The following is a 14,233-nucleotide window of genomic DNA, read 5'->3' on the forward strand; positions in this document are numbered from 1 at the left end:
AAATTAATAAAATACTTGATGTAAAAAATTTATCATTTAATTGTACAAAACGTTGCCTTTTTGATTTATAAGTAAATTATTGGTAGAAAAACTTATACAAAATATCAAAACTTTAAAGCTAGCGCAGACTTAAATCATAAAATACGTGTCTTCCTAAATATAAATATGTGAGTCTCATAACTGCCATGTGCATAACGTCAGCAGATCAACGAGTAATACTTAATATAGTAAATTGTGGCTTCATAATTCTCCAGCTCATCAAAATTATAGCCTCACATCAAAAACTGGTATCACAACCATATCTTGTACACAGTTCGTATGAAACAGCAACAAATTCTTAATCAAATGTAAACATTTTAGCAACTCTTCTCTTAAAATCGATTATTTCATTATAATAAAATTATGATACGAAACTTGATCCTTACAAACTACAAGTTTAGTATATCAGTCGATTTCAATCAATTATATCGCAGAATTAGTTTATGGCACATGTTTTTTCGAGGTCATGGATATCACACAAATGCATGTAGATTGTCATGGATATTTTGTATCGGCAGTAATATTCCACATCACCGCCCAGAGATTCCGATCAGTCTTTGTTTTCTTATCTTCAATGATAAATCACAAACGAATCTGCCCATAAAACTTCAAATTCTCAAAATAAGTAAATATTTGCTAATCATCTTCACAGTCAGCGACACCTTTGGGCACGTGCAATACTAATTTGAACTTTCAAACTTACTTCCTACTTAGCGTAAATACCGGTAAACATAATCTTAGTCATTTTTAGTAAGTAATATTCGTAGCGGTTCACAGCGCGAGCGAACAGTTTGGGTATATAACGATATGCAAACATCAGTCAAAGCTAAACTTGACCTCCTCGCGGGACGGATCGTTGTTGGCGGCGACGGCCTGCAGCCAGTAGCGGCTGATCTGGCTCTCGATGGACGGCGTGCTCTCCTTGCGCGTGCTGGCGGCGCGCGCCTTGCGCTTGGCCTTGCTGTGCTTCGTGCGCCGCCGCCCCACCTTCGTCTTCATCTCGGCGATCTTCACCGACAGTTGGCTGTCCAGCGAGTTGCGACGCGATTCTACCGACACGTGGCGAAGGCTGATGCTGATCTGGGAGTCTTGTGAGTTCCGGCGATCTGGCGTGGAGCTGAGAGAGTGGTGGGTGTGGGTGGGAAGAACTAACGCGTCGCGACGTCGAACGAACCGGGGTAACGTTGCGGCCCACGATGATGACAATTCACCACTGAAAAACGAGAGTACAAAAACTTAGTCTTACATCAGAAAGAATGTTTAATTCAAGCCCATTCAGGTTTTAAATTTCTATTTACCTCTCATGTTTGGCATCGTCAGGGTAATCCACAGGTGAAGTGGGATCGATGCAGAGTCCGACAGGGTCCTGTCTCGAGCCTCCCAGCGATATAGAGAGCCGGCCACGCGCTGCAAACTCGCCACGGCGCCGGTACGCTCGCGCGATTAACTCGTGCTTACGAGCTCGACGGGTAACCTCTGCTTCTACTGAGCATCCACATTTCCTGCACAATTACGAAGGTGGTAATTAGCTGAAAATTCTATATATAAGAAAACTATCATGAAATGCAATAACGATCACAATAGTATACTTTGAGGTTTTATTTTACTTGAGCGTTATTACGTAAAGAAATGAAGTACCCTATGATCTGATGTACCACTACCACACCTTGCCAAGTACCGTCTCCAGGCGGCGGCGGCGGCCGGGGTCCACGTCCACGACGCCATTAGCGCGCCGGCCGCGAAGCAACACAGCAGGCGCAGCTGTAGCACCGACACTGAGGGACGAGTGCCTGACGAACATTCTTTTTCGGTGTTCTTGAGAGCTTCGAGGCGACAACTGTTGAACAATACCAGCTTATATATTTCCTCGATTTATGATCAAATTTTAACACCCTTTACGTTTAACACAAAGGATACAATCAGATAAATATAGAAATCATGTTATATAGTAATACAAAATAGTTATTAGGCATTGTACAGAACAACAGATATTATTATAAAGTTTGACAGTGGGTACATAATATCAAAAAGTCGTCATTAAAGTTCCCTAGAATATCCAATGCAGACACCAGTAAATTTGTTGATCTATGACAAACCACCAAATTACGGATTGCTCAACACATGGGCACAAAACCTCAGATGAACTTTCCGTAAGCCTACACGTCGATCGGTATTCCTAAGTTTTCCTTTGAATTTCGAAAAGAACCTGAATAATTGCCAACCAACTATAATGTATACTACTGATATTGATTGGATAGTCTTACCGCACCAGTGTTCAGCTATGTAAGAACACCGAGTGCCGACTAGGGACATCGCGTTTGAACTAGACACGCAACCGTCGGAACAATAACACTTACATGATATTCTTCTTGAAAGACTCCTTCCACAGATCAGCATTCCTGAACTCGTAGATATGACAAGCGAACGTGACGCAGATGAACACGGCTACTAGTGCCGCAGTGAGGGAACAACGCGTTATCGTTTGTCGAATCTTGTTGGCGGCGCGGGGCGATATCACGTCCTTGCTCGACACACGCACCGCAACCAACGAGAATACACCTGCAATTAATCATAAAATATAATAAAAAAATATAATACATCATATTGTTTACTAGTTCTAGTATATGGCTGTTAAATAATACGGAAACATGTTTCCGTTGACACCATTCCATTATTTTATTGCACACCTTTATAACTATGAATGATTGTCATAAAGCTATTATACCTTTGTCTGCAAAACTAGGTTATTATTTTATTCATAAACTGTAAACCATTCATAAAAATGGAACCAAAACTATTGTGAATTTCCTATACAGAACTCCTGATAGTGATACAAAGAGATCCAATTTGCAGATAAATTTGTCACGTTAACGCGTGTATTGTAGTACTTTTACTAAACCAGGTCATGATTCGATTTTCTCAAACAAACATGCCAATGCCTATAGACTTAATTCAAAAGTATTTATAACTGAGAATGAAAAAGGCGAAAAACACTTTTACATTAGTCACAGACTGTTATAGAGGACATCTCCAACGATTATTTTTGAATTGGCTCACAAATACATTGATTACAACAAATAGGACATTATCATCCTTAATCGGACAGTTGGGCTAGATGCCAAACAGAGAGGAATTTTTATTTTTACATCTGACTTTGTTTTCAATACTGTTTACTTTACAAAATAAGTCCTATGAACTCACCTCGAAGTAAGAAATATCCTCCCAGAGCCAGCACAACCATCAATGGTGCAAGTAATAGGCCAGCTCTCATAGGATGGTTCACGTATCCCACGAAGCATATTCCTGTTACACTGCTCCCGTCGACCTCGCCGAACGCCATCGTGGCTATAGTCAAGATTAACGGGAGAGACCACGCGACTAGATGAAAGTAAGCTGCCTTCTTATCTATACGGTCTTGAATCTTGCCCAACGCGCGGAAACTCATGTGCCACGCGTAGGTAAATATCACGAACCAAACGCAAGCTGCCATCATGAAGTAATATACCTGTAAATGAAATAAAAGTGTTACTTTGTAAGAAATACTTCAGACTAGGGCACTTATAATATTAGACGATAAAGACGCCCATTGTATTATGCACGTATGAGCGTATACGTGCGTGTCGTGTGTACGTAAAGTCCATTCATACGTAAGTAGGTTCTTACTTGGTACTTCTAAAGAGTCAAAGCAACACTTTCTTTGAAAATATCTTCGTCCTCCAGTTTTTGTGATTAACAACGAACATAGTTTTAATAAATATGAAGTACTCTCACCAATACAAAGACTACGACGCACGACAAGTTCTCCTCAGCGGAAGGTTCACCTTGCCTCCTAGTACCGTCTTTGGAACATACTATGTCGTCTCTAGATCCCACACCAAACTGGATCAGCCATCTGTAATAACACACATACTTAGTATTGCGCCTTAAGACATACTTTGCCAGGTATATGCTGTGGTAGGGTTACAACTATCAATACCACTGTAAATATGGCTTACCCCATAGAAGCGACGGCAAAACACACGTTGATGTAGAATATGACCAGCGCTGGGTACTTGTTAGCACTTCGCCAGTCTATGAGGAAGGTGGCGACAGTGAGAAGGTTCAGCGCCAGGCAAATACCCGCGCCCCACGCCACCAGTCTGTGGATCTGTTGGTGCTCGTCTTCCGTATACAACGGATCACGGCAAGGAAGACCACACCCTGATATACCTGCACAACCATAGAAATATGTTAATCAGGCAAAACACCTCAAGTTAACAACGAAATTAGTTTTAACAAGCGCAAAATCTCACCTTCATAAAAATGCAGAGCTTTATCGGTGTGAATTAGAGGAGCCAAACATTTGCCAGTCGTGTTAAATTTCATCTCTCTTACAGCATTCTCACACCTTGACGGAAACAATGTGGAATTACATCTCAAAAAGGACGGAAAGTATGAGGTATTGTACAGTATTGAACACGGCTCCATTGTTATTTTGCACATTTCATACGACGGTAAATAAACCATGTCTTGGCCCAGTATTCGCTCACACTTGGGCATGAAGGTCGCACACAACAGGGGCTGTATAACGGCCCAACAATTTGGCACATTGATAAGTTCTCTATAAAGTTCCAATTGTGATTGAATCTGGTTCTGGTTGTCATAAAAAGTTAGATGAACGCTCGTCTGCACATACGGAAGCTTGGATCCCAAACAAGTTGTTTTGTTTAATGTTTCGCATTGTGCCCTTCTCACACAACTGTCGAGTTTGATCTCTCTCTCCGGGAACCATTGTGTACTTTTGTCTGGTTTTATGAACCTATAGTTTGGCGTGCCGTTTATTACTACGAGGCGTTCTGTAACATTGCCACTCAAGTCTGTTATAGCGTTTTTGTCGCTGACGTCGAATTGGCTGGCTCGACATGCTAATATCATTAAAAACCAACACAACCATCTCCGAGGGGTCATCTGAAACAAAAGAAACGCGCTGTGACTAACCATAGTTTGCAATTTTCTAGGGGCAAAAAAAATAAGTAAAAAAAATTAAAACTACACTTCATTTCTCAACAATCTTTATTGATGCAGGTCGAAGGCATTATCAAATGAAACCCTTTTAAATTTCAAAAGTTTATTCATTCAACAATTTGTTTTCAGAATTCCTATTATTACTTTTTATTTTAAAGTAATAACTAAGTACCCAAATCCTGCGTTAGTCCAAGGGAAAAGGATGTTTGGTTATATGCGGGTGCGTCAGTACATTCGAGTAATAAAACGTTTTATGGCCTATAAACCTTGCTTCTCTGGTGGTCTCTGAGTAGGTAAAGTTTATGATACTACTATTGACTACGACGATACGCAGAACGAATACAAAATATTAAGTTCTAGTTCCATACACCTACTGAGTAAGACACGAAATACATTTTATAACAGCAACTGACCCCCTGCTTCTGGGGGAAAAATACCTGCCGAATGCTAAAAGTGATATCTAAATGGAAAATATCAAAAACTATTCTGTTACTATCATGGGTGAATTCGAGGTAATCGAAAAAAGTTAAATTTTTACTCATATTGCTTTCATTTAAAAAAATGTACGATTACCCGTCCCCTCACAAACCCAAAGGTTGCCTCTGCGCTAATAGCTTACATAAACTAAAATTGCTGATACTTTATTAAAAAAAAACAATTTGTAACGATTTCTTTTAGTTTTTTCTTCGTGGTAAATAAAATAAAGAACCAGAAAAGCATTAAGTATATTTACGTCCTATATCCATAGTTACACGGCTTCACTGAATTTAATTACAATCGTTAAGTTTGAATTAAGATGCAATATTTCACCTTTATTTTGTTCAAATTAACCTAGAGAAGAAAATCATTATAAAGCCATTATGATCAAATTGGAACAATAAGAATAGAAATTGGGCCACGTTTATCACAAATTCACGAGGCAGCAGTGAGCACATATTATAAAAAACAATTACCTACTACTTTGACAGAAGCAAAAGCATAATGCTTTCAGATTGTGATTAAAGGGAACTTGTTTACAGGGGAGAAAAATCAACTGAACCTATTTTAGTCCAACTGTGCGAGTAAAAGGGAGAATTTATAGATTTTTTTTGTATGTTTAACCAGTTCAAACATCTGTTTCTGCATGAATTGAAAATAATCAGATTTTGTCCACCTCAATATCGACTATTCCAAGTTACATTAACTTTCTTCTGACCTATTATTATGTATTATGAAGACCAAAATCGAAAATATCTTTATTAAATAAATGACAAAAAAGTTCATGCAGTTCGATTAGAAACGATACACGAAACAAATTATTAAAATATTTCAACATTCCTTGGTATTAAGGTCTCCAGTAAACTATGTTAGGTGAATGTACTGACAAGCACGAAATAAAGGACAGGACGGCCCTTGGACAATGTATTTTTTTTTGTTTTTTAATATAATTTATTTATTTAACCCATTTGTATATTTCAAAATATTTTATTCCTTTATTACAATCGGATATCGGGTAAACTTTATTTGAGAATCTTTATTATTGACAAAACAAATTCAAAAAATACCAGGTTCTTACTATAAGTATGATGAACTGGTAGTGAGGTTGGCTCCAACATAAATCAGCCAGGTCTTGTTAAATGTTGTGTGCGACTCCTCTTGGACGAAATTATTCTCCTCTTCTCCTGTCCCAAACATTACCTGCCATCATAATAAAAATCATTTAAATGTGTTCAGTAGTCGAATTAACTAAATTTGAAACTGATGAACTTACCAAGTCTCTATCTAGTGTTTGGGAGTAAACGCACCTGTGCAAGAGAATCAAGTATTTTGTGACATAATATAAATTTATTATGTATTTAGCTTACCAAAATAAAAATACAAGGCGTAAATAAAAATTATGTACAACCTTTTGCATAACATCACTGTATTGTCTTGTTTTAACACTTTCGAAACACGCCTTAAAGTCTCGATTCGCACGTATAAAATTAATGACAAAGTCTATTATCAAAAACAAAGTAAGAACGCTGCGCTAGTTGGATATGGATTTCCCGCCTCTTCTAAAACCTCGGTTGGCACCGCCGCCCCTACGTGCTCCCCTGGGAGTTCCACGTGGTCCCCCGTTCCCTCGCCAGTTGCCTCGTCCGTGTCCGTTCATGCCGCGACCTCGACCGCGCGGTTGCCCGCGACCTCGGTATCCTCCATCCCACCTTTGGTTACGCATATTATTATAACCATCATCTCCATTGCCATCATCATTGTAGCTGTCGTCTTCATAGCTTTGATCATTATAGTTATCTTCTTCATTATAGTCTTCATCATTCTGATTGTATTGTTGATTGTCAAAGCCTGAATCATAGTGGGGCTTGTTGAAGCCATTGTCATTAAATGGTGGGCGTTGCATGTTATTCATAGGTGGCATGTTACCCATATTGGACATGTTACCCATTGGTGGCATATTTCCCATATTTGGCATGTTACCCATCATATGTGGTGGAGGCATATGCATAGGTCCCATTGGATGCATAGGGCCCATAGGTCTAGGACCCATCGGAGGTCCCATATTGCCCATAGGTGGTGGTCTCATCATATTGTTCATAGGTGGTGGAGGCATATTATTCATGGGACCCATGTTGTTCATGTCTGGTGCATTGTTAAAGCCTTGATCTTCATCTTGGCTGTTATGTTCACTTGTATCCATTTCATTATCATAATAATCATCATCTTGTTCCAAATTATCATACTTGTCCTTATTATTTTCAGATTGCTCTTCAGTTTTTTCACCATCATTTTCAGGTTCAGGATATTCAAATGGAAGGAAATTCTCCTCATCAGCATCATCTTCTAAATGAGGCATTACATCATGCAGCTCCTCTATCTCACCAGATGCAATGTACTTTTTAAGTGCTGAAGGTCCATCTGAGATAGCTTTCTCCAGTTTAGATCCACTTTCAACTGGGAGTAGTTTCCCATAAATGAAAATGGCAGATGGTGTTATCTGTTGAAGTGGTATAGCCCCAGGCACTGATTCAACTAATGCTTGTGTCAGAGCCTCAGTGGCTGACTCATCAGCACTAGGCCCGTGATTCCATTGAGCTTGGAAGTTTCGAGGAATAGGTTTGCTGTAGGGCACTTTCTTTACCTTCTTCTCGAACTCCATTGGCACAAATGTTGTGTCCAAATCTAAACCAGGAATGACTTTGTCAGTGTCAGACGAAAATATCTCAACTTTATCTTCAGGACCCATACCTGGAATAATTGCAGGTTCTTCCAAGTCATGATCATCTTGTACACCAGGTGGCAGTGTGTTCAAATTATATTTGTCTCTCATAAGATCTCCTGGTCTGTTTCGAGTCCAGAATTTAGATGTATGATCATTAGACCCTGAACATAAAATGTGTCCCAGAGGGTGCCAAGCCATGGTCCAAACTATGGATTCATGAGCTCCTTCAATACAGCCTACTTCTTTATCAGTCCCAACATTCCAGAATAGTATGGCCCCATCAGAACCACCCGAACAAAACAATCCCTCATGAGTCGGGTGCCACACTACACTAGATGCTTCTTTCTTATGTCCTCTAAATATCTGTAATTCTGTACCTAATTTACGAATATCAAATAACTTAAGTAAGTGATCCCTGGAAGCAGTTATCAACCAGTTTCCATTGTCATTCCATTTGAGATCCATAACAGTTGATTTGTGAGCATGGAGAGTAGATAAAGCTGTCCCTGACTTAGGGTCCCATAATTTTATAGGCTGTTGGTTGTCTTTGCTTCCTGATACAATCAATGCCTTAGTTGGATGCCATTGTACACATTTGACATCAGCACCATGCCCTCTTAATATTCTTTCTTCTTGACATCTATAGAAGTCAAAGATGCGAAGAGTACCATCATCAGAACATGTTACAATTTTGGAATCACTGGGACTAAAGCTAATACCCCTAACAGCCTCTTTATGGGCCTGGTACATTTTTACATTGTTCATGTTACTCTGCCAATACTTAATAAATCCTGAGTGATCACCAGTCACCATCCATCCCTCGCCGTGAGACCAAACCATTGACCTAACTGGTGAGTCGTGAGCCTGTAGGATGGTTTCAAAATTAAAAGTTAAACCATTCCATAGTGTAAATTCTCCAGAGGAAGCCCCAGTAATTAAACGTCGCCCTTCCGGCGTCCAGGCGACGGCGAAAATGGGACATCGCATTTTATTAGTGGCTGTTTTTACAAAACGAGTAGTGACGGCGTTTATAGGATTATCAGGATAAGAGGGCGGCGGCAACAGATCGGGCGTATACATAGCATCGGGTTGCAACGCGTGCCTGTCCCGCCAGTCTCTTTGCCAAACGCGACATTCTAAAGCTTTGATAATAGCAGCATTGTAATCTACAGTCTTTCGCATAACGGATTTACGTAAACGTTTACCATCGAAATCGTCTTGAGTCATGTTCAGAGGCCCTTGTGGTGGAAATCGCATCTGGTAGTTGAAAGGCCTAAAATTATGGCGCATGTTGTTTCTACCGGGCGGTCCCATCATAGGCGGACCCATAGGAGGACCCATTCCCATGCCCATACCTGGTGGAGGCATCCCCATTATCGGCGGAGGGTGTCCGAAATCCATGGTTATTTACTTCGATAGGTACCTAATTAAAAAAATAGCTACATTACAATCTCGGCCATTAAAATTAGAGATTCGTCTGCGTATGGCCAATTATAAAGAGTCGGTCATGTTGTTATTCTTACCTTATACACAAAAATACACTATAACATTATATACGTTTCTCTTCACAACTGCACAACACATTAATTTATACTTAGGTAACACCAAACTACAGTTATATACAAACAGAAAACTTAGGAGAGAACACAACGATAACCTATTTGGAATGCTAGGCCAAGCAAATCAGCCATGTTGCTAAATGATAGGGTTGTACCACGGTGCAGTGACGCATCGTACTTACTTGGATGCAAATCGATTAATCGCCTAAAATTGAAAAAAAATGTTATAATAGTTATTTAATGTTAACTAGTGTAAACTAATAGAAAAAAATAATAACTATATTTTAAGAAAAATATATTTTCATAATATGAATGAAACATTTCTCATAAAATGGAAGTGGATTGGCGTAGGTTTAAATAACGGATCGTAGGTTCGTTAAAGAAATAACTTGTAGGGTTATTGGTTCACATCTGACGAAAGATGTGCCGGGCGTAGCTCATTTAGCATAATTTTTGCATTACACCTTAATTTTGTAAGGTCAAACGTGTTAATATTTATTTCTCTAACTTTACGCGATCGATAATTCACATCGCATATCTTTTACTGATATTTCCGAAATCATACAGCATATAAACACTTTACAAAATCATTTTATTCATATACACAGTTTTAAGTCAGCATCTATCCACTTCGTACCTACCGTAGGCTACATTAGATATTACCTAAGTACATATTATTTCATCATGATCGTTTTTCTAGAGATATCAAATGCCCAGAAACAGGAAATAAAAGAATTTCTATTTTGAGTTTATCACATCCTGCTGATGATACTTTAAAACTTCTTATTATATTCGAAACTATACTTTTCATCGCCAGGAATCCAAAGTGACGTCCTGTAACAAAAAATATTTTAATCTACCAAAATAACATCAAAATTTATTCGTACCAACCTAGTTACGTACGTTACTTTTACAAACATACATCTAAATCTAACCTGGGCAAAATATTGTGCCAACTCTACTTAACATGGCATAAGGACAAAGCAAAAACAAACCAGTAGCACAAAAGAACATAAATTACACATTACCTATACAATTCCTAGGTCCATAGCTGAAAGGTAGAAAAGCACATGGATGACGAGAGGCACAATTCTCTGGTAAAAACCGATCAGGATTAAAGGAGTCGGCATCTGGGCCCCAGATTTTCTTAGATCTATGCATCACAGTGGGGATAAAAGCACATCCTACGCCGGCTGGAAGAGTGCATGTTGCTGAAAAATAAAAATAAAAGATATCTTTTTTTACCTAAATAACTTATGCTTGGATTTTTAGAGTTATGACGGTTCTCAATTTCTCAGTATAACGCGAACGCAAAAAAAAACATATTACGGTCAAAACTATTTATTGCCATGGTAAAGGCAAATCTGATCAGACAAAGTAGAGTCAGGATCGGCTAAAGAACACATTATACTCATTGCATTTAAAAAATATGAGATATGTAATGCTTTTGAAGATGTTTTTGTAGTCGTTACTTACAGAGTTTAATCTTCTTGTCTGTTTTGCGTCCAATTATCGGTACGACTGTGTATAAACGCATTGCCTCTTTTATCACTCTTTCCAAGTATTCCATCTTAGATAAATCATCTTTGTTTGGAGGCCTTTTCGAATCGCCGAAAATATTTTTCAACCTGAAAAAATTGCAAAATGCTAACTCTTGTCATGCCTACATCTTTATGACGTTAATTATTACATGGTTAATTAAATTCATTAATATGCTTGTAGTTATGTTACACTTAAGAAAAACTTAGGTACAAATAACAAGATCTATTACAATTAATCAACATCATGGAAACAATACCTTTTTTGTATGGTTAAAAACACGGGAAATATGAACTTACTCCTTTTTTAAGACGGTAATCGGCATAAACAATCAGCGTTGTTTTAATAGGAACAAAAATCATTAGATTCATCAGCCTTACTTACTCTGTGAAGACTTTTTCTTGTGCATCCTGATGAGTTCCCAATAACATTAGCGTGTAGGAGATGACAAGCGCTGTAGTATCATTACCCGCTATCGTTATTGAATCTATATGTTCACGTAACTCTATGCTACTGAAGTTTAATTTGCGCTCCAGCAATATTTGGAGTATGTCTTTTGGACCTAGAAAAAAATATTTTATAATGGTGATGATACATCAACATGATACAAGATTTTTGGTATAATATTGCAACTGTTAAGTTACAAGGATCAGGCAATCGAATGTCTTCAGTTTTGTATTAGGTATTAAAGCGCCTCTCAAGACGTTTTCTAATCGAAGAAAGATGAGGTTTAGAGGACGTCTCAGTATAATAAGAAACTTCTTACCTTCTGTATTTTCATCATCGTGACAAGAATTGTCAAACGCTGCTTTCTTTTTCTGAATGACCTAATAGAAACGAAGGAAATCAATACTTAATTGAGCTGATTTTCTCATTGATCTACAAACACATTTAAACGGTACGCGTACCTCATCCGTAAACTTATGCGTTACATCGATATTTTCCTTCTGCGTGGCTGCAAGTTTGGTCAACCTGAACAGAGCATCAGGCTGAAGCCAAGCTTTGAACAATCTCATATTGATAATAGTCATCACGGTCTTGCGTGCAAGCAGGTATGGTGTTTCAGAATTACTCTGAACGTTCATCTTTTCTCCCATTGCTGTTTCTACAACATATAAAGTGTGTAAGACCATTGGTACTATGTAAAAGCACACTATCAGTAGGTTTCTGGGCCAGGTAGTGTCTAATGAAATTAACTAATCACTGGGTGGTTGGACCTGTCGGCCACGGTATCATATGGCGGCATAAAAAAACCTATTTATTACACTGCGTAGATTCAGTCTTTATAAAACTTACCAAATACTACATCGAGCATGCAAGAGGTGACGTATTGGTAGACGTCGAACTGTGCCTTCCCAACTTCATCCTGCAGACGTTTCACAAGAATATCTCCTTGCCTGCCGAATACGTGTATGTATTCATCTACTATGCGATTCGTAAACACTGGCAGAAGTAGGCGCCTGTGAGACTTCCATATATCAACTAAAAGACAAGAACGAAAACATAAACAGAATTTTGTCTTGGAACGATATGGTGCCAAAGTCTTTATCTATAGATCGTATTAATTATCAGGTAAAGTAGGTAATTGGAACGACGAAACCTGAGTGACCTGCAATCTTTTCAAATAATATTACTAAGCGCCTCCCGTAATAAGCATACCGACTCAAAGTCAAAACATATATAAAATATGTACTTACATTAAGACACAATATGCTATTTATATCCACATATTGTTAGTTTTAAGAATAACCTTAATTAATAAGTCACGCGAGTTTTCATAAATATTGACCGAGGAAGTAATATAACTAAGGTAACTATTTGTTCTTAATCAAAGGTAGCTAAGTAGCTAATATACCAAGTAAATAACAAACGTATTTCATACCTGGAGCCACAAATAATCCGTTCCCTAACCAGGGTTTGAGAAATTTATAACTGTAATCCTTTTCCATGCAAGTCTCTAATATTTTCTGAATGTCATCTAAATTCATAGGCACTGAAAATCAATAATTTTCGTAACAACATCATTATTATAGGAAGTTTGTATGCTTTATGCTTTATTAAATAGTCACTAGACTTACCAACATACAAAGTAGGTCCTATCCAGACTTTACACATGGTACCAGTATTTTCAATTCTTTCCACTAAAGTCCGTATGTTTTTTAACAGTTCTGAAAAATAAACCTTTTGATGATGCTATAGTTTCACTTTATCTGTAGGAAATATTTGCTCAAACTCACTTTCAGGCCCGCCAATGAACCAATGGGTATGTCCTAAAACCGGCAACTCGCCTACAGATGGAATAGTTTCGGCAAATTTGTATAATAATTTACGTGAATGTCTAAAATTTAGGTAATATAATATTGTCAACAGAAATATTAACGTAATAACTAGCATTTTGGCGATATTTCTAAGGTTTATACACGATATTCACTGCAATAATTATTTGTAAGGAACTTATCCACTGAATACTGCAAATGCACTGAAAGGTGATACTAAGTGCCGCATGGTTATAAGACCTGTATTTCCGTAAAAAGCACTTGTCTTGTAAACCTATTCATGAAGTATTTGTATTATTGGTTACCTACTTAGTGCGAGACTCTGTTATGCCTCATTGGGTGTCTTAATATAACAAATTAAATATACTCATTACATATTAGTGAATAAATTTTAGTTTGCACTTTTAAAGTTCTATAATTAGCCATCGTAATGTTAAGGAAAATTCACGTAGTTTTTAAGTACCTATGTACTCAGTAATCAATGAAAATGTTTGCAAGATGTCGGCAGATTAAAGAATGCGCATATTTCAATATAAACAGAAGTCATACACCATTTATGTAATGGTATTATTATGCAAACTTTTGACAAATCAAATCTTGATTAAATAGTAAGAATA

General features: G+C 37.9%; 2 protein-coding genes across 5 annotated transcripts; both read right to left on the bottom strand.

Annotated features, from left to right (window-relative positions):
- Positions 1 to 21: 21 nt before the first annotated feature.
- On the bottom strand, positions 22 to 9,952 carry Wdr33 (WD repeat domain 33). Of its 4 annotated transcripts, none has more exons than XM_076124584.1 (9): positions 9,766 to 9,949; positions 4,332 to 4,986; positions 4,035 to 4,248; positions 3,811 to 3,931; positions 3,241 to 3,544; positions 2,397 to 2,598; positions 1,706 to 1,876; positions 1,338 to 1,541; positions 22 to 1,252 (listed from the first exon to the last, which is right to left on the bottom strand). In XM_076124584.1, exons 2-9 carry the CDS (start codon positions 4,984 to 4,986, stop codon positions 856 to 858), a joined length of 2,268 nt encoding a protein of 755 aa, XP_075980699.1. In that variant the 5' UTR covers positions 9,766 to 9,949; the 3' UTR covers positions 22 to 855. The 4 variants fall into 4 exon arrangements, with proteins under 4 accessions (XP_075980699.1, XP_075980698.1, XP_075980700.1 ...); XM_076124583.1 differs by lacking the exon at positions 9,766 to 9,949 and adding an exon at positions 9,448 to 9,587; XM_076124585.1 differs by lacking the exon at positions 9,766 to 9,949 and adding an exon at positions 6,599 to 7,041.
- A 422-nt stretch (positions 9,953 to 10,374) lies between these two features.
- Positions 10,375 to 13,859, bottom strand: LOC142979578 (cytochrome P450 4C1-like). Its single transcript, XM_076124586.1, has 10 exons — positions 13,578 to 13,859; positions 13,419 to 13,508; positions 13,223 to 13,333; positions 12,637 to 12,822; positions 12,249 to 12,445; positions 12,107 to 12,167; positions 11,725 to 11,902; positions 11,278 to 11,429; positions 10,830 to 11,012; positions 10,375 to 10,635 (listed from the first exon to the last, which is right to left on the bottom strand). Exons 1-10 carry the CDS (start codon positions 13,732 to 13,734, stop codon positions 10,484 to 10,486), a joined length of 1,467 nt encoding a protein of 488 aa, XP_075980701.1. The 5' UTR covers positions 13,735 to 13,859; the 3' UTR covers positions 10,375 to 10,483.
- Between the last annotated feature and the right edge of the window lie 374 nt (positions 13,860 to 14,233).

The sequence above is a fragment of the Anticarsia gemmatalis genome, chromosome 16 (genome assembly GCF_050436995.1).
Source record: "Anticarsia gemmatalis isolate Benzon Research Colony breed Stoneville strain chromosome 16, ilAntGemm2 primary, whole genome shotgun sequence".
Classification (NCBI taxonomy): domain Eukaryota; kingdom Metazoa; phylum Arthropoda; class Insecta; order Lepidoptera; family Erebidae; genus Anticarsia; species Anticarsia gemmatalis.